Source organism: Hyaena hyaena, unplaced genomic scaffold (genome assembly GCF_003009895.1).
Source record: "Hyaena hyaena isolate Hyena2069 unplaced genomic scaffold, ASM300989v1 scaffold_97, whole genome shotgun sequence".
Lineage (NCBI taxonomy): Eukaryota > Metazoa > Chordata > Mammalia > Carnivora > Hyaenidae > Hyaena > Hyaena hyaena.
The window spans coordinates 1185936-1208488 of record NW_024080728.1 but is presented as its reverse complement, the minus strand read 5'-3'; the positions used below and the strand labels follow the sequence as shown (position 1 = coordinate 1208488).

General features: G+C 39.3%; 1 protein-coding gene across 1 annotated transcript; it reads right to left on the bottom strand.

Moving 5' to 3' along the window:
* Positions 1-17076: 17076 nt before the first annotated feature.
* LOC120233765 (60S ribosomal protein L17-like) lies at positions 17077-17631 on the bottom strand. Its single transcript, XM_039235236.1, has one exon. It carries the CDS (start codon positions 17629-17631, stop codon positions 17077-17079), a length of 555 nt encoding a protein of 184 aa, XP_039091167.1.
* Between the last annotated feature and the right edge of the window lie 4922 nt (positions 17632-22553).

Here is a 22553-nt window from a genome sequence, read left to right as displayed (position 1 = left end):
CCCTCCCCCTGAGACGCCTGGGGGAATCCTGCCTAAGGCAGAACAGAAGTCAGCTATGGTAACTGGACAGAAGTAGGAAAAGGGAGGTGAAGTGAGGTTAGGGGACCAAGAGGTTGGGGGAGAAGGCAACCTAAAACCCATCCAGAGGAGGTGGTGAGAAACAAGATCATGCAAAAGTTGAGGTTCCGAACCTTCAATGCGTGCTCCATTGTCCCACTGGATTTCTTTTTTTTTTTTTTTTAATGTTTTATTTATTTCTAGGAGAGAGAGAGACAGCGTGAGCAGGGGAGAGTCAGAGAGAGAGGGAGTCACAGACTGAAACAGGCTCCAGGCTCTGAGCTGGCAGTCAGCACAGAGCCCGATGCGGGGCTCGAACCCACGAACCGCGAGATCATGACCTAAGCGAAAGTCGGATGCTTAACCGACTAAGCCACCCAGGCGCCCCATGTCCCACTGGATTTCTAAAATACAAATTCAAAGATAAAATTGGTTCATTTATTTATTTATTATTAAGAGAGAGAGAGAGAGAGAACAAGCAGGGGAGGGGCAGAGAGAAAAGGGGAAAGACGATCAGTAGCAGGCTCGGCAGTGACAACCAACATGGAACTTGAACTCACGAATCATGAGATCATGACCTGAACTGAAGTCAGACCCTTAATCAACTGAGCCACCCAGATGCCCCTCAAAGATAAAACTGTTAAAAATTAAGACAGTAGCAACTGAGCATTAGACCTCAAATGTGAAGCTCTTCTGAGTGCAAGGCCCTGTGCAACCACCCTGGCCTGTGAACCTGGCCTTAGTTACACAGCTAGTAACCCAGGTCTGACCATGACTAACTCTTAATTACTAAACAGCTTGCAGGAACTCCCTTGCCTCATGGATCCTCTCTTCAAAACTAATAAAATTATTATCTAGTCTACCATAGCTACCAAAGCTGTTTTCTCTGCTTATTATTTCACACAGCAATAGTAATATATGGGCAATGGAATTACATATGATCTTTTTTCTGTAATCCTTACTCTGCCTCCACTTTAATAATTATATACTTAAGTGTAAGTTTAACACATTCTTCTGGCCCATGTATTTCCTGCAAATCAGCAGCAAGATTCAAAGACTCAATCATGCAATAGACTTCTAACTGTAATATATCGTCCCTGCCTCCAATTTTATACTCCAGCCTACTTCAGACTAACCAGATTAACCTCCCTAAAATACCACATGGCACATCCAAGCCATGTGCTCACCTCCATCCACTCCATGTCCACACCTGTCCACCTCCTCCCCCACATTCATGTACACCATTCAAAATCTTCCATGGCAACTTTTAACTTGTGTTAACGTGAATACCCTCCACAGTCTGTGTTCAGGCCAACCTCCTTGCCTTCTGCTTCTATCCAGACCGACAGAAAGGTGGGTTAAATAGTGCAAAGAACACAAAGTTGGAGTCATCTAGAGTTCAAGCCAGAATCCCAGCTTCACCATTTGATTGGGATAGAACTCTGACAAGTGGCTTTTCTTCTCTCTCCTGAATTTCCTTATTTGTAAAAGTAGAATAATACCACCCTTATCGAGCTGATGTAAGGATCATTAGATGAATTTGGGTAAAGCACCTAGAAGACCCTCAGGAAAAGGGAACTGTTACTATCATTAGAGCAGTCACAACAGACATATTCATGGTCTCCAAAATCGCTCGTAGAGTTTCTCTTTTCAGCTTTTGCCTACATTTCTTCCCCAACTAAACCCTCTATCTGGTTGTCTAAGCCTTACCTACTGTGGTAATCTATGCAGATTTCCTATGCCTGGTATAATCCTCAGAACTGCAAGTGTAATGAATTTTATCTCCATGGATATGTTATATAGCACAGTTGGCCTTAAAATAGGGAGATTATCCAGGTAAGTCTGACCTAATCACATCAGTCCCTTTTTTTTTTTAAGTTTATTTATTTATTTTGAGAGAGAGAACATGAGAAGGGGAGGAGCAGAGAGAGAGAATGCCAAGCAGGTTCTGCTCTGTCAGTGCAGAGCCCGATGTGGGGCTGGATCCCACGAACCATGAGGTCATGACCTGGGCTAAAATCAAGAGTTGGAAGCGTAACCAACTGATCCACCCAGGTGCCCCATATTAGCCCCTTTAAAGCAAAGAGTTTTTGTCAGTTGGTCACAAGAAAGTTAAAAATTAGAACCACAGGCAGGATTTAACAAGCTCTCATTAGATTAAAGATGCAGGAGGCCACATGTCAAGGAAAGCAGGTAGCCTCTAGGAACTACAAGTGGATCCTGGTTGACAAGAGGGAAACATAGCTACAAGGAACTAAATTCTGACAAGTAAAATGATCTTGGGGGATGCCTGGGTGGCTCAGTTTGTTGAGCATCCAAATGTTGACTTCAGCTCAGGTCATGATCCCAGGCTTGTGGGGTTGAGCCCCACCTCCACATCCAGTGTGGAGCCTATTTAAGATTAAGATTCTCTGTTTCTCTGTCTCTGTCTCTATCTCTCTCTCTCTCTCTCTCTCTCTCTGCCCCTCTGCTGCTCATGTGCTCACACTCTTTCTCTCTCTGGAGAAAGAGAAAGAGAAGGAGAAGGAGAATGATCTTGGAAACAGATTTTCCCACAGAGCCCCCAGATGAGAACTCAGTCCATTGGACACCTTGATTTCAGACTACGATAATGAGCTGAACCCAGCCACACCATGAAGGACAAACATCCGGCCTTTACAATTGTGAGATGATACATGAGTGTGTGAGGTAACTTGTTACATAGCCATAGAATATGGCTACCTTCAAGGTCTATTTCTTCTAGTCCTTTCTATATGACTTCCCACCACAAAACCCTGGCATGAACAATTTATACAAATCCTTTTTCCTTCATAACACTTGCCCTTTTATCATAATTGCCCTTTTATTACATTACCACTTTACATTTCTCTCCTATTACAGAGACTGTTAACTGTCCCCAGTATTTGTTCTGCTCTTTCTCCATAGTAATAGAACCCCAGATTTATAGCTGGGCACTTAGCCACCTGTTCCAATTTGACACATGGCAAGTTACAAAGCTTCGGTTTTCTCATCTCTAAAATAGGGATAATAATCTTTTGGATCTTTTTTAATGGAAAGGGCTTAGCACATAATCAGCACGAGAAACACATTAACAGAGGTCAATTCACAGCCTGCACTAGACTAAGAAACTAAGTCACAAATAATGTGAAGACCACGTTGTCCTGTACCAAGCAAGAAGAGATCACGATAAGGGCCTAAGGATAAGAAAGAGTTTATGGGACAGTGGAATTAATGTAGCCGCAAAGGAAGAATGTTTGGTTAGGCAAGCACCTGGAGGTGGCAGCATGTTCTGGGACAATGATTAGTTGACAGTAGTTTACCCTTATGCACAGGAGAGGTATGTTCTAAGACCCTGAGTGGATACCTGAAACTGCATATAGTATCGAACCCCATATACACTGGTTTTTTTTCCTATGATAAAGTTTAATTTATAAATAAAGCACAGTAAGAGATTAACAACAATAACTAATAATAAAATAGAATAATTACAATATACTATAATAAAATTTTGTGAATGTGGTCTTTCTTTCAAAATATCTTGCTATACAATATTCACCTTCTTTTTGTGATGCTGTAAGATGATAAAATGCCTACATGATTAGACAAATGAGGTGAATGACATAGGCACTGTGATGAAATGTAGGCTGCTATTGACCTTCTGAAATTTATCAGAAGGAAGATCAGCTGCTTCCAGGCCACGGTGGACTGTGGGTAATGAAACCCCCAAAAGTGAAACTTTGGATGAGGGGGACTAGTGTCATCAGACTAAAGTAAATGCTCACATGGCTCAAAGATAAGAATGAAAAGGTAAATTTCCTCAAGATTATAACCTACAGAGGTTAAGAATTATGTGACATTTGCTCGTGGTTGCAGCTGGCTCAATATCACTCTGCCATATAATTAGTCTGAAGGCCACTAATGATAGGGTACATTGTAAGATACGTAAAGATTTAGCATTTCTTAGTTAAAAATAATTGAGGAAGAGTTTTATTTTTAATGTTTATTTATTTATCTTGAGAGAGCGTGGGGGAGGGGCAGAGAGAAGGAGACAGAGAATCCCAAGCAGGTTTCACGCTGTTAGTTCAGCGCCGGACACAGGGCTTGAACTCATGAATCATGAGATCATGACCTGACCCCAAATCAAGAGTCAGACGCTTAACCAACTGAGCCATCTTGAAGCCCCAGAGGAAGAGTTTTTGATGATGGCAATTCTTTCACACAGTGCCCCATGGCAGGGGAAGCTTTAGATTCTTCTAAGTCTCCAGGTTAGGTAGAAAACAAGAAGTACTGCTCTCTTTTATTACACAGACTGGGAAATTGAAACATAGTAGCAACTGTCAGTATGAATACAGTATGTGAAAATTTTAATCAAGGAGAGAACTGGAGATAAAACCTAAGTCTTCTATATTTAGTTGCATTTAGTTTAGTTTCTGTGCTCTCCTCCTGATTAGTTTTGGACTGCTCTCTGTCAGTTATGTGACTGAGGATTGGCTTATACCTTCTTGATACTCTCTAGTATACTCCATACCTACTTGGGTAAATCTACAATTTACACACACACGCCTCATCCCCCAACTCACACAGATGTACCTTCTCTATTCAGACCATCTCACCAACCTCTTCCCCCACACTGTCCCCACATCAGAACCACACAGTGGCTCAATCAGTACTTCTTCCTTTTCTTCCCCAAACACTGCATGTACACCACGCTCTGCCTTCCACCCCCACCCAAAACCACAGCCACTTCCCCCATAGCTTTGAAAACAACAAGGTTCTTCTCTTTTCTTCTTTGTTACCCATAACTTTATTGAGGTATAATTAACAAAACATACACACACACACACAAATATATATCTATATCTATATCTATATATATATCTGTGATATATATATATATCTGTATATATATATCACAGACATATATGATATACAGTGTAGTGTTTTGATATACATTTTCTTCTTTGTTACCCATAACTTTATTGAGGTATAATTAACAAAACATACACATACACACACAAATATATATATGTATATATACATATATATATACACAGACATATATGATATACAGTGTAGTGTTTTGATATACATTTGCATTGTGAAATGATTACTACAATCAAGCTGTTTCACACATTCACATAGTTACCATTTTTTCTTGTGGGAATACTTAAGATCTACCCTTTAGAAGTATACAATACATTATTATTAACTATAGTCATCATGCTGTACATTAGGTCTCTAGAACTTATTCATCTTGTAACTAAAAGTTTGTACCCTTTGGCAAACATCTCCCCATTTATCTCACTATCCCCCATATCTCATCCCCTGGTAGTCACCCTTCTTTCTTTGCTTTTTCTGTTTTATTGTTGTTTTTTAAAAATCTGAGTACAGATAACTCTTCAAGATGTAGATTTCATGTCTTTTGGATATATACCCAGAAGTGGGATTGCATTACCCAAAGAAGACATCCAAGAGGCTAACAGTATATGGAAAGGCATCACTAATCATCAGGGAAAGGCAAATCAAAACCACTTTGAGATATCACTTCACATCTGTTAGGATGGTTGTTATCAAAAAGTCAAAAAATAACAAGTGTTGGCGAGGATGTGGAGAAAAGTGAATTTTTATGCACTGTTGGGAATGTAAATTGTTACAGGCATTATGAAAAACAGTAGGAAGACTCCTCAAAAAATAAAAAATAGAACTATTTTATGATCCTGATCTTTCCCTTTCTTGACCAATTTTTTAAAAAATTCAATGTGCATTTAAATCATTTTCAGCTTCACTTTTTTCCAGTGTTCTCACTTTTTTATTGCACTTCAACCTTCTACATTGTGTGAGAAAGCTACAAAGAAGGCTATTAAAAATTATGTAAAATTTCACCTCCCAAAGATAACTACTAATAACATTTTAATTTTTCCCTTTGAGCCTTTTTCCTGCTTGCATATATTTTTATGTGTGTGTTCATTTTGTTCTCACACAAATTTTTTACTGAGATAATTTACACACCATAAAATTCACCTTTTAAAATATACTGTTCAGTTTTTATTCCTGCAATTTACATCTTAACATTATTATATCAAGAACATATACCCATGACATTGAATGTTCTCCAAAACTTTATTTTTTATATTTCATAGCCATTTTAAAGTATGCAAGAATCATAATTTATTTAAACATCTTATTGGACATTTAAGTTGTCTCCAACTTTTCATTATTATAAATAATGCTTTGAAAAATAGTCTTTAGTTTTTATTTTTATAGGCTTAGAATTATTGTTTTAACACATTTTTACTTATGAGAGGGGCACACACCACTTTTTGCAGTCTCTGTGCAGACGGCTCAGAGTCTGGAGCCTATTTCAGATTTGTGTCTCCCTCTCTCTCTGCCCGCCCCCCCCCAATCATTCTCTCTCTCTCTCTCTCCTTCAAAAATAAATAAACATTATAAATTACTTCAAAACAGTAATTCTTTATTCTCTCTCTTCTCTCTCATGTTTTTTATGACTCAGGAATTTAGAAGTGGCTTGGCTGGGGGGTTCTAGCTTAGAGTTTCTCATAATGTTGCAGTCAGTTGGGGTCATCTCCAAAGCTCCTTCAGTCACATGTTTGATGCCTGAACTGGGAAGACTAGAAGAGCTGGGGTCTTACATGGTAGAGCCTTTCAAAAAATCCCTTTCTATTTTGAGGCACCTGGGTGGCTCAACTGGTTAAGCATAGGACTCTTTATTTTGGCTCAGGTCATGATCTCATCATGAGATCAAGCCCCACATTGGCTCTGCGCTGGTTATAGAGCCTGCTTAAGATTTTCTCTCTCCCCCTCCCTAGACCCCTTTCCCACTTTTTCTATATTTATGTGGTCCCCCCTACCATTATCTCTCAAACATGCTGACTTCAGGGTAGCCAGACTTCTTTTTTTTTAATGTTTATTTATTTTTTGAGACACACAAACATACATACACACACACAGAGGGAGAGAGGGAGGGAGGGAGAGAGAGAGAGGGAGAGAGAATGAGCTGAGGAGGGGCAGAGAGAGAGGGAGACACAGAATTCAAAGCAGGCTCCAGGCTCCCAGCTGTCAGCACAGAGCCCAGCATGAGGCTCAAACTCAGGAACTGTGAGATCATGACCTGAGCAGAAGTCAGAGACCCAACCAACTGAGCCACCCAGTTGCCCCATGGGATATCCAGACTTCTTATATAGGACTCAGTACTTCAAAAAACACATCTCTCAAGAGATCAAAAGCTAGGCAGAGGCTGTATCACCTTTTATAACCTAGTCATACAAATCAAAAATATAATTTCCTACCTGAATCAGACATAGGCCTACCTACATGTGTAGCAACATGGATGGACCTTGAGGGGGTTATGCTGAGCGAAATAAGTCAGGCAGAGAAGGACAAATATCATATGTTTGCACGTATAGGAGGATTAGGAGGAACTTGACGGAGGAACAAGGGGGAGAAGAAGGGCAGAAATGGTGGGGAAAGGGAGAGAGGCAAACCATGAGAGACTCTTGAATGCTGACAAAAACTGAGGACTGATGGATGGGGGAGGGGGGATGGGCATGGAGGAGGGCACTTGTGGGGATGAGCACTGTTATGTGGAAACTAATTTGACAATAAACTATTTGTAAAAAAAAAAAAAAAAAGACATAGGCCTACCTAGATTTCATAAAGGGAACATGGACCTCATTCATTCCTTGAATGAAAAGTATCAAAGTCACATTTAAAGAGACGTTTGAAAAATCTAACCTGCCAGAAGAGGCAAACGTGCTCAGAGGAGGTGGGACCCTACCGAAACCTAAAGGATGAACTATACTTTGTCTGAACCAAGTATGGTAATCCCACTCTTTGTTGTTAGTATAAAAGACACTGCTAGCTGTCCACCCAAAATTAATTTCTCCTTGCTCCTATCAGAACCCAGCTAAACATACTAAAATACCCAGGCTGTCTTGCAGCTAGGATAGCCAAGTGATAAATTCTGCCTTAGTGAAACTAAGCTAAGAGTAATGCTTTCATTTTCCTGATGTAAGTCCTTGCTGCCTTCTGATACATAAGAATACAGCTCTAGGGGGGGCGCCTGGGTGGCTTAGTCGGTTAAGCGTCCGACTTTCGCTTAGATCATCATCTCGTGGTTCGTGGGTTCGAGCCCCCCGTCGGGCTCTGTGCTGACTGCCAGCTCAGAGCCTGGAGCCTGTTTCAGTCTGTGACTCCCTCTCTCTCTGACCCTCCCCTGTTCACGCTGTCTCTCTCTCTCTCTTAGAAATAAATAAAACATTTAAAAAAAAAAAAAAAGAATACAGCTCCAGGGATATTTCTCAATAGGCATGGGCCAATCAACACTGTCTATTCATCTGCTCATAGTGTTTGGTTCAGGAATGAGCATTTGATCCAATTTGGCCTGATATGAGAAAGAGTGACTCTCCGGGTCTCAGGTATAGGAGCTACCAAAGACATTCTTTCTTTGTCCCTCAAGGCATGATATGAAAATAGAAAGCATCTGAAGTCATTTTGCTTTCACTAGGAAAAAGTTTGGCACTCTGAGTACCACCACAGGAGCTTGAGTTTGAAGGCAACATCAAAAGTGAGAGAGAGACAGAAAGAGAAATATGTCTTTAGTGAAATTTTTTATTTTGGACTCAATCCTCACCTAAAGCCAGACTAACCTCAGGATTTTTCATTTCCTGAATATATTGGTCAGCGTTCTCTTGAAAAACAGAGCCAGTAGGAACAAAGGGATTTATTATGAGGAATTGGCTCGTGCTGTTATAGAGGAGGATAAGTCCCAAGATCTGCAGGATGGTTGGCAATCTGGAGATCCAGGAGAGCAATGTTTTAGTTCTAGTCTAAGTCTAAAAGCCTGAGAACCAGGGGGGTTGATGGTGTAATTCCTGTCAAAGGCTGACAGGCTCAAAGCCCAGAAAAAAAACCCATGTTTCACTTTTAGTCCAAAGGCAGGAAATAGGCTAATGTCCCAGTTGGAACGTAGAGAAGAAAGAAAGAACTCTCGTGGGGCGCCTGGGTGGATCAGTCATTTAAGCGTCCAACTTCAGCTCAGGTCATCATCTCGTGGTTCGTGGGTTCAAGCCCCGCTTCAGGCTCTGTGCTGACAGTTCAGAGCCTGAAGCCTACTTCTGATTCTATGTTTCCCTCTCTCTCTCTCTCTGCCCCTCCCCGATCACGCTATCTCTCTGTCTCTCAAAAATTAATAAATGTTAAAAAATTTTTTAAAAAAAGAATTCTCTCTTACTTGGGAGAGGGTCACCCTTTTTTATTCAGGCCTTCAATTGATCAGATGAGGCCCATTCACATTAGAGAGGGCAATCTGCTTTACTGAGTCTACCAATTTAAATGTTAGCTTCAGTCAAGAACACTCTCACAGAAACATTCAGAATAACATTTGACCAAATATCCAGGCACCCCCATGGCCCAAGCTAGTTGACACAAAATTAACCAGCACACTGGGCAAATTCATCTCTCTTGTGGTTTAAGACAGTTTGATTTGGGTCTTCTTTCACTTGCAACCAAAATAGACTACACTGATATAGGGAACCTACTCTGTGCCAGACTGCCAGGTGCACCAAAACTGTGAGTAAGACAGACCTTCCAGTCTAGCAACATATGTAGGAAGACCATTGCTGTTTTTTTTTTTAATTTCCTTGAGTAATCTTTATGCCAAAAGTGGGGCTTGAACTCATACAACTTTGAAATCAAGAGTAGCCCATTCCACCGACTGACCCCGCCAGCTGCCCCCAAACCGTAGTGGGTTTGTTTTTTTTTTTTTTTGTAAAAATGGCATTAAAACATAACATTCAGATGACTGCAAGTTGGTTGACATCTTGACTGCAACCTCATAAGAGGAGAGACCCCCAAACCAGAATCACCCTGATAAGCTGCTCCTAAGTCCTTGACCCACAGATATTTATGTAAGATAATAACCATTTTTGTTGTTTCACAGCTTTAAGATTTCAGGTAATTTTTTACATGGGAATAGATGTAAAATATGCCCCTTCCCCATACATACCCACTAATCTGATTTTTATCAATGTCATAGGTTAGCTTTACCTGTTCTTAAAATTTATATAATTAAATTCATACAGCATCCTGTATGAATTTAATTATATAAATAATTAAACATACAGGAACATTCTTTTGTTCCTAGCTCCTTCTACTCACTGTTATATCTGTGAGATTCATCATATGCTTACATCAAAAATGGGTCTGTTCTTTGTTATTGTTATATAGTATTTTATTTCATATATATAGCAAAATGTATCTTTTCTACAGTTGGTGGAAATTTAATTTTTTCCCACATTTTGACTATATAAATAAAATGTCTGTGAACATTCATACATATCTTTTGGTTGGACACATACACTCATTTTTCTTGAAAGCCATTTTAAAAACTGTTTTAATGTTTACTTTTGAGAGAGAAAGAAAGTGCCAGCACATGCAAGTGAGGGAGGGGCAGAGAGAGAGGGGGGAACAGAGGATCTGAAGCAAGCTCTGTGCTAACAGCAGAGAGCCCCATGTGGGCTCAAACTCAGGAACCACGGGATCATGACCTGAGCCAAAGTCAGATGCTTAACTGGCAAAGCCACCCAGGTGCCCCATGGAAGTCATTTTTAAAATGTAATATTTCGGGGCACCTGGGTGGCTCAGTCAGTTAAGCGTCCGACTTAGGCTCAGGTCATGATCTCATGGTTTGTGGGTTCGAGCCCCCAATTGGGCTCTGTGCTGACAGCCAGCTCAGAGCCTGCAGCCTGCTGCAGATTCTGTGTCTCCCTCTCTCTCTGACTCTCCCCTGCTCTTTCTGTCTCTCAGAAATAAATAAGAAACATTTAAAAATAAATGTAATATTTCTGGGGTGCGTGGGTGGCTGAGTCCCTTAAGTGGCCTAGAGCCCAGCTTCCGGCTCTGTGCTGACAGTTCAGAGCCCGGAGTCTGCTTCAGATACTGTGTTTCCCTCTCTCTCTACCCCTCCCCGCCCCCCACACTCTGTTTCTCTCTCTCAAAAATAAACAATAAAAATGATCTTTTTTTTAAAAAAAGTAGTATTTCTTGTTTCTAACTTTCCTATACTACTGCTTACTCTGATATTTTACTTATTAGCCTCTCCTGCTGTTCTTTTGAAAATGACTGAAAACTTTATCTTTTAAACATTTCCAAACAATCTTTATTTTTTTTAATTTTTAAATTTATTTTGAGAGAGAAAGAGCACGCATGTGCACACAACCGCGGGAGGAGCAGAAAGAGAGTCCCAAGCAGGCTCTGTACTATCAGCTCAGAGCCCAATATGGGGCCTGAACCCACGAACCTTGAGATCATGATCTGAGCTGAAACTAAGAGATGATCAACCAACTGAGCCACCCAGGTGCCCTTCTGAATATTTAATTTGTAAAATTTAATTACTTACAATGGCAAAGGAATAATCAGAGGACACTGCTTTCTTAGCTGTGTGGAGAATGGGTTCTTCCTATCTCCCTCATTCCATGGGTTTTGTAATCCATTAAAAAAGAACCTTCAGTCCTCCTATATTCTTATGTACAGAGAACTTCTTTCAGAAATGTCGAATTTTTCTTTCAGCAAAAATCCAATAACTATGCTAGTGAGTAAAACTCCTACATAACAAAATTGATGAATGGCTAATTTTTACTTACACCAGCAGTTCCCAAACTTTTTGGTCTCAGGATCTCCATATACTTTTTTCTTTTTTAGGACCTCTGTATACTTCTAAAAACTATTGAAGACCCCAAAGATCTTTTGTTTACATGATTATACTTATCAATATTTATTGCTTTAAAGAAATTGATAACATTTTTAAATGTTTAATTTTAAAAATTAAAATGTTTAATAAAATAATTTTTAAAAATAATTTAAAATTTTTTAATAAAAATAATTTAAAAATTAATTATTTTAAATTTTAGACAGAGAGAGAGAGCTACAAGCAGGGCAGAGGGACAGAGGGAGAGAAAGAACTCCAGGCAGGCTCCACACTCAGCACAGAGCCCAATGTGGGGCTCGATTCCATGACCCCAGGATCATGATCCGAGCCAAAATCATAAGTCAGTCACTCATCCAACTGAACCACCCGGACACCCAAAAATAACATATTTTTATGAAAAATAATGTGGACCTCCTGAAAGTATCTCAGACACTCAGGGCAGTCGCTGGACTACGTTTTGAGAACCACTGGTCTGTGCTGATGCATTCTTTGCCCCTGTCAGATCATTTTGTAGAAATCATCTTTTATTTTGACTTCTCAGCATCACATCCATCTTTATTTGGTGACAATCCTTTCTTCCCTAAAGAGAACCTATTCAAGATGGTTTAGATGAAGTTGACCCACACCCCTTTCTCACTCAGTGATAAACATGTGACCCATGATTGGCTACAGTTTATTGGGAACTCTCATGCTGACCTATTAGAAAATTATTTCTTGCATGCATGTCTTCCCTTTCTAACTCCAGGTTGCAAATCTTGTTTTAGGAAAGCCTAAAAACAGATTTCTCCCCCATTTGGTGTAGATTGCCTTCTAAGAATTGGAAAGCCCCAACCCCTGATGACATCATTTGAATTAATGGAGCAAGCCAGGACTGAAAAATCTCTCCTCCTTCTTCTCAAGTGTGTTACCCAGTTTGCTAAAGTTAGGTCTTTGTCACTGGCAAGTGAAGGAACACTGCTTAATACACATTGATAACATTTACACATCAATTACATCTTCAACATTTAAATGTAACAAGACTTTAAGACATTTAGGGGGTATGGAGACTTTCAGACATTTAGTTCTAAAATATGAGTGCACCTCAGAATCAACTAAGGAAGCTTTTTCAAAATACAAACTTCTAGACCCTGCCCAAAATACTCCGACTCAGTTGGTCTGTGATGGAGCCAAAGAATGTGCATTATTAGTAAGGTCCCTTGGTGATTCTGGCACAATCAGTACAAGATCTGGCATTTGATAAACACTAATCTAGAAAGTTATCCATTCCATCTGTAAGAACATTTGCAACAGTATGGATTTCTATGCTTCTATAAAGAAAACTTCCTTGGCTAGTACAGGAATGCCATGATTTTCAGAAATTCACTTAAGAGAAATCCTGAAATTTATAAATTTAGTAAAATGTCACACAAGGCATGGCACCCATGCACTTCCCATCCCCTTTCAGCTAAGATCATTTAGGACTTCTTTGCTATCTTTTTCCAGTTTCTGTCTTGTCCACAACTTTGCCAACTAAACTGTTAACTGTATGTGTTAACATACATACATAACATACAACACTGTACAGTATCTGGCAGCTCAGCATTTTGCCAATCAAAATCAGACATCATTCAAATGTAAAAAAAAGCTACTAAAACGGACATCAACTTGAACACCATTAGGCAGGGCATCAAAGCAAAATCTAGGAAACACAGACAGAAGTTTCTAATTAATTGATCATTATCAAACTTCAGCTGAGCGAAAGTGGTGGGGAAGATTTTGAGAGAAAATCTTCAAGTCCCCATCCTCAGAAATGTTTGGAAATGGTATTTGCAAATAAGGATTTTGCATATTAAAAAAGTTTTGTTTTGTGTTCCTTCAGTAAAATGTATTGCTTTTTCTACACACAGATGTATTATCTTATTAAATTTATTTCTAAGTTGTTGATTACTGGAATAGCTTTTGGAATTACCCTTTCCAGGAAATTACTTATAATTTTAAAAAAGGCTATTTTTAAATTTACCACAAGAGAAATTCTTATTAGTTGTAAAAAAGATTTATTATTGATAGAGTCTCTTGGGTTTTCTTGTTATGTAATCATATCATCTGAAAAATCAAATTCATGTTGCCACTTTAGTTGCAATATTTATTTCTTTTTTAAAAAAATTTTATTTATATTTGGGGCAGAGAGAGACAGAGCTTGAGGTGGGGAGGGGCAGAGGGAGAGGGAGACACAGAATCCCAAGCAGGCTCCAGGCTCTGAGCTGTCACCACAGAGCCCAACGTGGGACTCGAACCCACAAACCATGAGATCATGACCTGAGCTGAAGTCGGATGCTTAACTGACTGAACCACCCAGGCGCCCCTGCAATATTTAGTTCTGTACATCTGATTGCATTAGCTACAACCTTTAGTATATCAATATAGTGATGCTGATAGTCATCTCTTTTTTAGTGATAATTAGTATATCACCACTTAATATGATTTTACTCTTTGTTTGGTATACAATAAAGATTATATTTTAGTCAGAATATAAATTAGTCACCTAAATGACTTCAAAGAGGCATGTATCCATTAAGAATGCTTTTAGCTACAAATAATAGAACCCTAAGACTGGCATAAACAAATAGGAAGTTAACTTCCAGTTTTGACCAAGAGGGAGTAACAGGGACCAGATTTACCCTCTTGCCTAAAAACTAAAAAAACAGACAAAGTATTTGAAACAATAATTTTCAAACATTGGCCAATAGGCAGTGCATGGTAGTAATACCTGAAAGAAGAGAAGAGAAATAAGCAGTGCAAGCTTTACAATTGCCCTGGCTCACTGCCAGGGAGGAGGAACCCAGAGTCCATAGTGCCCCAGAGTTGAAAAAGGTTTGCTAGGAGTACAGGCAAGTCAATGTGAATCAAAACTTGCTTCATTCTCTGTCTTCTATAGTCTTAATTACTTTACTTTTTCATCCATAGTCTGGAAAATAACTGTCCAAACTCTGTTCTCTCTCCATTTTGTCTCACAAGCATTTTCCCTCACAAATTTCCTGCACATTTAATAGCATCTTGATTTGCTTTTCAGTGGAACTGAACTAACAGATCAGTATCAATACATTCTGGCTTATCCAGTCTTGAAAACTATCATGTGAAGGGCACCAATAGCCCAGAGCTATTATGGTGTACAGTCACTCCTCCAATATGAGGTGAAGTTCACGTCTGTGGTCACTCTTGTACTCCTCAGGGTTCCCTCCTAAAATAAAACAACAGAAAAAAAATTTACACTACTCTCCAAGAATGAGTAATAATTATAGGCATAAGGCAGCCTCGATTCATGGAAGAAAGAACAGGGAAAGAACAGTTTCCCCTTCAAGGTCCTAAAGAGACACCAAATTTACATGATCAAACACATAATTTCTTGATTGAAACTCACTACATTTTAGTTTACTTTACTCAATTTTCTCCTAAGAACAAAGGGTGGATACTTTGTATTTATTTGCATAATTTTAAAACAAAGTCACGGCTTTTCCAGAACAGAGGGCAGTCAACTTTCAATATGTATCCAAACCTTCACTTGTTACCAAGAAGAAACTGCTTACAACTCTTAAGTAACAATTTTTATTTGGCTTTTAAAAAAATCTCAAGATCCAGGGGTGCCTGGGTTGCTTAGTTGGTTAAGCATCCGACTTCAGGTCATGATTTCACAGTTTGTGGGTTTGAGCACCATGTCGGGCTCTGTGCTGACAGCTCAGAGCCTGGAGCCTGCTTCTGATTCTGTGTCTCCCCTTCTCTCTGTGCCTCCCCTGCTCATGCTCTGTCTCTCTGTTTCTCAATAATAAACAAATACTTAAAAAGTTTTTAAAAAATCTCAAGATCCAGTTTCTACCAAGGAAATCCATTGCATATGTTTTGTCTCATTTAATCCTAAGCAGAATAATGTCTTTATCTCCATTTTACAGAAAAGGAAACTGCATTTCAGAGAAATTAGGAAATTTACCCACAGTTGCTTCACTGACTCATATAGACAGAAATTAAACCAAGTTCCTTCTGGTTCACAATCTAGTGTCTTTTGTTGCTTTTTGAGATACCACTGAAATTCTAGTTTGCCAAAATCTTTGCTAATGATGATATATGGATCATTAAGCAAACCTACTTGGCCTTCATGTTACTTAAGAACATGAATGGTTTGTGTACTGCTTGGTCAAAAAGTTGAATATACATAAATGTCTGCTATATGTTGCTCAAGTTTCTGACACATAGAAAAAAAAAAGACTTTTCTCTTCCTGTTCCCCTTCATTGGGGCTGAGCTTTCCACTGGTATCCAGTAAAGGGTAGAAGTTGGCATGTCCAGGGTTAGGCAAATAAATAAATACAGATTTCTCACTATCAGAGAAAGGAGTTGCAACTATGGAAATTAGGAATTACAGAATATATCCTGGAGTGCTGCAAAGGAATTGGAGATATCAGTGTTCTGACCTGGCTAGATAGACAAACAAATATAATTGCTTGTGTGTATATGCATGTGTGTATGTTCTAGCTCTGTTCACTAAGAAACAATGGCATTCTGATAACAACATATTTCGGGCTTTTTTCTAGATAACATTTTCCATGAAAAGGAACCAGGTCTCCTTGCCAAAATGGCTGACATTAGGACTAGAGCAGAGAAAATATAAGATGTATGTATTTGAAACATTTTATGATACCAGAAGGTAAAAAAAAAAAAAAAAAAAAGCTTGAAAAATTATGGGAACAGGTCTATAATATGCAGCAACCAGCTTGAATTGGCTTTTTCTGGTAAGTGTGGGACAAATTGAGTATCAAAATAAATAGTGATAATGACAGATTGTAACCCTGTGAGTAAAAGAGAAATTCTGAGTCCATACTGACATTAATTAATTAATAGGAAAGAAAGAAAAGCTCTATCCCACCTAATAAATCCAGAAGGAATGACAAGATTAGAAAATCCCCATTTCATAATTATCAGAATAATAGTTTATTCAGACTAGAATCATTAACTGATAGTAAAACTGGTGAAAATTTGCTAAGAAACAAGATAGTCAAATGATCTAAAGACTCTTGCTACAAAATAATCATTTATTATGTTACAATAAAGAACTTGGCAGACACAATCTTAACTAAGTAATAAAAGTTGACATCATCATTAATGGAACAACATTATATCATGTGCCTCCTTGTATGATTCCTGGAGACTAGCACAGCATCACCTCTGTAAGATTTCTTTTTTTTTTTTTTAAATTTTTAAAAATGTTTTTATTTATTTCTTTTTTTTTTCTGTGTTTACCTTTATTTGCATGTATTTTATGCAGAATTTACTCCCAGGCCGTAAGTTTTTGTTTCTTCAGCTTCTTCTGGGATATCTTTTTCTTCTGTGCAACTTCCTCTTCTGGTTTAGGAACAATCTGCTCTTTTTCAGTGAGGATCATCTCAGTGTGGCAGGGAGAGCTCATGTATGGGTTAATCTGACCATAAGCCCTGTAAGTTCTACGCTGCATCTTGGGGGCTTTGTTCACTTGGATGTGCTCAATGACCAGAGAATCTACATCTAAACCCTTCAGTTCAGCATTACTCTCTGCATTTTTAAGCATGTGCAGTAAAAAATCAGAACTCTTTTTGGGCCACCGACCCTGTGTCCATCCCCACTGTTTGGCCTGGGCACACCTACCAACTCCACCATTGTAGCATCTGAATGGCACACATTGCTTCTGCAAAGTGACATCTTTAAGATACTTGGTAGCTTTTCGGATATGCATACCCTTGATGGCCTGGGCAGTTTCACATGTGTTGTTAAAGTTAACACGAAGATTTGAACCTCTTGATTTGCATGATTTTGTCGGGTTTTCCAGGTCAAGTAAATAGCGAACCATTTTGAGAGATCACCTCAGGCCACTCACAAGAAGAGCTGTTTTTATTTATTTCTGAGAGAGAGAGACAGCGTGAGCAGGGGAGGGTCAGAGAGAGAGAGAGAGAGACACAGAATCCAAAGCAGGCTCTAGGATCTGAGCTAGCTGTCAGTACAGAGCCCGATGCGGGGCTCGAAACCACAAACTGTGAGATCATGACCTGAGCCTAAGTCGGATGCTTAACCGACTGAGCCACCCAGGCACCCCTGTAAGATTTCTGTCAAAATGCATAAATTATGAAGAAACATCAGACAACTCACCATAATTGAGGAACATTCTCAAAAGCGATTGGTTTGGGCTCTCCAAAACTATCAAGATTATGAAAGATCATTAAATATTGAGAAATTGTTCCAGATTGAAGAAGCCTAAAGAGACACAACAACTAGAGGTGCCTGGGTGGCTCAGTAATTTAAGTGTCCGACTTCAGCTCAAGTCATGATCTCATGGTCTGTGAGCTCGAGCCCCGCGTCAGGCTCTGTGCTGACAATTTGGAGCCTGGGGCCTTCTTCAGATTCTGTGTCTCCCTCTCTCTCTCTGCACCTCCCCTGTTCATGCTCTGTCTCAAAAATAAATGAACCTTTCAAAAATTTAAAAAGAGAGACACAACAACTAAATGCAAAATGTGATTGTAAATCGAATCCTGAACCTATAAGGGACATTATTGAGACCATGGGTAAGATTTGAATAGGGTGTGTAGATTGGAGGATATTATTGGATCAAGGTTAATTTCCTGATTTTGATTGTTGTACTGAATCCTTGCACTCAAGAAATACAAATTGAAATATTAAAGGGTAATAGAGCATTATGTCTACAACTTACTCTGAAATAATTGAGAAATAAGTAGAGGATCAAGCTGGAGGGTATATGGAAGCTCTATGTACTACTTTGCAACATTTTTTGTAAACTTGAAATTATGTCCAAATAAAGTTTTAAAAATGAAAAGCAAGGGGCGCCTGGATAGCTCAGTTGGTTAAGCAACCAACTCTTGATATCAGCTCAGGTCATGATCTTGTGGTTTATGAGTTCAGGCCCTGCATCAGGCTCCATGGTGACAGTGTGGAGCCTGCTTGGGATTATATCACCCTCTCTCTCTGCCCTTCCCTGCTCTCTCTCTCTCTCTCTCAAAATAAATAAACCTTTAAAAATTAAAAATGTAAAACAATAGGGGCACCTGGGTGACTCAGTTGGGTAAGCATCCAACTCTTGATTTCGGCTCAGGTCATGACCTCACAGCTCATGAGTTCAGGCCCCACATCAGGCTCCATGATGATAGTGCAGAGCCTGCTTGGGATTCTCTCCCTCTCTCTCTCTCTCTCTCTCTGCCCCTCCTCTGGTCACACATGTGCTCTCAAGAAGAAAGAAAGAAAGAAAGAAAGAAAGAAAGAAAGAAAGAAAGAAAGAAAGAAAGAAAGACAGACAATGATATTTTCTTCCCCCAAATAGCTCTAAGAACAGCAAAGCCCATCAACACCTGTGGGATCAAAAGATTGGAGGAATACAAAACGAAAATGTTTCATTTCAATTATTTATGGCTGCATAATAAAACCACTCCAGAATTCAGTGGCCTTATTGTATTATCTGTCATGATTCTGTGGATTGATTGGCCTCAGTTGGGAGTTCTGCTCCATGTGACCGCAGATGATGCTGCAGTCATTTGGGTGTCCCCTAGATTGAACATCCAGAATGGCACTCTCATGTGTTTGGAACTTTGCTTAGGTTGGTTAGAGGAGGGGGAGCGCTGAAATAGGCCACTGGGATGGCTGGGGCCTCTTTGTCCATGCAGTCTCAGGGTCTCTCCCTTTATACCTGGCCTCTCTAAGTCACTTCTCCATATGACTCTGTGGGGTGACCTGATCAGAGGCAGCTGGGTGGTGAAAGAATTCCCCCAATGCAGAACAAAGGAGCGAGAAGTTTACTGACTATACTGCAAGGGATCAGACAGTGGGACAGCAAAGGAGAGACTGCCTACCAGGAGGCAGTCAGGTGGGGAGTGGGGGGCTGTATTTAAGGGAGAAGGTGAGGAGGTGAGGGAATTTTCCTTTTTTGGTAGCTGTGTCCAAGTATAAGTAACTCAATGGTCAGCTAGGGCTTATGGATATTTTGAGGTAGGTGGGCTAATGAGCCTGTTTGTATTCAGCTAGGGGGGTCTCTGTGGGCTCTTCTACCCTACTCAGGTTTCCATTGTTCGAGTTGGTTGACTGAAAGTGACCTCTAGAATCTCTCCAGTAGGGTAGCCAAACCTCATACATGGCACTTCAGGACTCTTTTCAAAAGTGCAAAAACAAAAATTTGTCAAGTATTCTTAAGGCTTAAGTCTAGAACTAGTCTAATATCACTTTCAGTGTATTCTATTGGTTAAAACAAAACAAAGCAAAACAAAAAAGTAGAGAAATGTTCAAACATACAAAATGTATATGTGTTCACACACCCATCATTTAGCTTCAAAATTTTGTATGACATTCTATTCTATTCTATTCTATTCTATTCTATTCTATTCTATTCTATTCTATTCTGTTCTGTTCTAAGGTGGCTCCATGCCCAACATGGAGCTCAGTACAGGGCCTGAACTCATAACTCTTGAGATCAAGACCTGTGCTGAGATCAAGAGTTGGATCCTTAACTGATTGAGCCACCCAAGTGCCCCTTGTATGACATTTTAAATCTAACTTAAATTATTAGTAATCAAAAAAAAAAAAAGAGTCAAAGGGTCAATCTAGATTCTGTGTGAGAGGGAAACATACAAAAGCATGAATAACAGGGTATATTTCAAGGTACAACTTTGGAACTTACCTACTACACCATCACAAATAATTTATTTGTCTCCTTGCCAGAAATTTGTTATATTTTAAAATAATGTTAAATAACTAGTCTTTAAAAGCCACATATGAACCGAAGCAAACTAGATTAAAGCTGAGACATGCTATAGATTCTTGTATAAGTTCTCTTTTCTTCCTTCTCTCTGACCACTTATGTAGCTTTGTGGTTGTTTCTTGTGGTTTTAAACCATCTGCTTTCTCTTCTCATTAAAACCTTGCCATATCTGAGCATACACTAACTATCTTGATTTATGAAGGTGTTCTTGATTATATTTTTATTAATTCTTTAGATTTCAAGGACAGGTTGAAATAACCAAATGGTTTGTTTTTAATTTAAAAAAAAATTTATTTATTAAATTTAATTTTATAAAGATATATAATGCAATTAAATCAATTTTTTAAATATAAATAATTTATTGCCAAGTTAGCTAACATACAGTGTATACAGTGTGCTCTTCTTGGCTTCTAGAATAGATTCCCATGATTCATCACTTCCGTGCAAGACCCAGTGCTCATCCTATCAAGTGCCCTCCTCAATGCCCATCATCCATTTTCCAAACAAATGGATTTTTTAAATGTTTTTTTTATTTATTTCTAGGAGAGAGAGAGAGAGAGAGAGACAGCGTGAGCAGGGGAGGGTCAGAGAGAGAGGGAGTCACAGACTGAAACAGGCTCCAGGCTCCGAGCTGGCAGTCAGCACAGAGCCCAACGCGGGGCTCAAACCCACAAACCGCGAGATCACGACCTAAGCGAAAGACGGAGGCCTAAACGACTAAGCCACCCAGGCACCCCCATAAACAAATGGATTTTGATCATGTTTTTTCACTATCATAAACTGAGGTTTTAGCAGCTTTATTAAGATTTGATTTAAATCCTATAAAATTCATACATTTAAAGCATACAATTCACAGTTTTTTAATACATTTACACAGTTTTGAAACCATCACCAGAATCAGTTTTAGAATATTGTTATCATCCCAAAAAGAAACCTACTACTTTTTTCATTCACTCTCTATTACACTATCCCCAAACCCCAGCCTAGATATCACTAATCTATTCTCTTTCTATTGATTTACCTATTCTGGACAATTCATGTTGGTGGAATTATACAGTATGTGATCCTTTGTGACTGACTTTCTTCTTTCTTTCTTTCTTTCTTTCTTTCTTTCTTTCTTTCTTTCTTTCTTCGTTTCTTTCTTTATTTCTTTCTTTCTTTCTGAAAGAGAGAGGGCACAATGAATGAGGGGAGGGAGAGAAGAAGAGAGAGCAAATCCCACGCAGGCTCCATACTGAAAGCACAGAGCCCTAAACCGGGCTTGAGCTCACCCAATGCAGGGCTCAAACTTAAGAACCATGAAATCATGACCCAAGCCAAACTTGGATGCTTAACTGACTGAGTAGCCCAGGTGCTCTTGTAATTGGCTTCTTTCAATTAGCATGTTTTCCAGGTTCATCAATGTATACAATAGCATGAATCAGTCCTTCATTTCTGTTTTTTTTTTATGTTTTTTATTTATTTCAGAGAGAAAGAGAGAGAGCGTGAGCAGGGGAGAGTCAGGGAGAGAGGGAGACACAGAATCTGAAGCAGGCTCCAGGCTCTGAGCTAGCTGTCAGCATAGAGCATGACATGGGGCTTCAACACATAAACCGTGTGATCATGACCCGAGCTGAAGTTGGATGCTTAACCGACTGAGCCACTCAGGCGTCCCAAGTCCTTCATTTCTTTTTATTGCTAATTTTTGTGGGTATACCACATTTTATCAATCAGTAGTTTATGGGCATTTGGTTTGTTTCCAATTTTTGGCTATTATGAATAATGCTGCTGTGAACATTCACAAAATATATGTTTGTTTTTAAGTTTATTTAATTATTTTGAGAGAGAGAGAATGAGTTGGGGTTGATGGGCAGAGAGAGACAGAGGCAACACAGGCTCTGCGCTGTCAGCACATGGAACCCCATGTAGGGCTCTATCTCATGAATTGTGAGCTCATGACCTGGGCTGAAATCAAAAGTCAGACGCTTAACAGACTGGGGCACCCAGGTGCCCCTCAAATACATGTTTTATGTGAA

Bases quoted from the DNA above. Each gene is read 5' to 3' on its own strand.
- LOC120233765 (XM_039235236.1), bottom strand. From the start codon at position 17,631: ATGGTTCGCTATTTACTTGACCTGGAAAACCCGACAAAATCATGCAAA.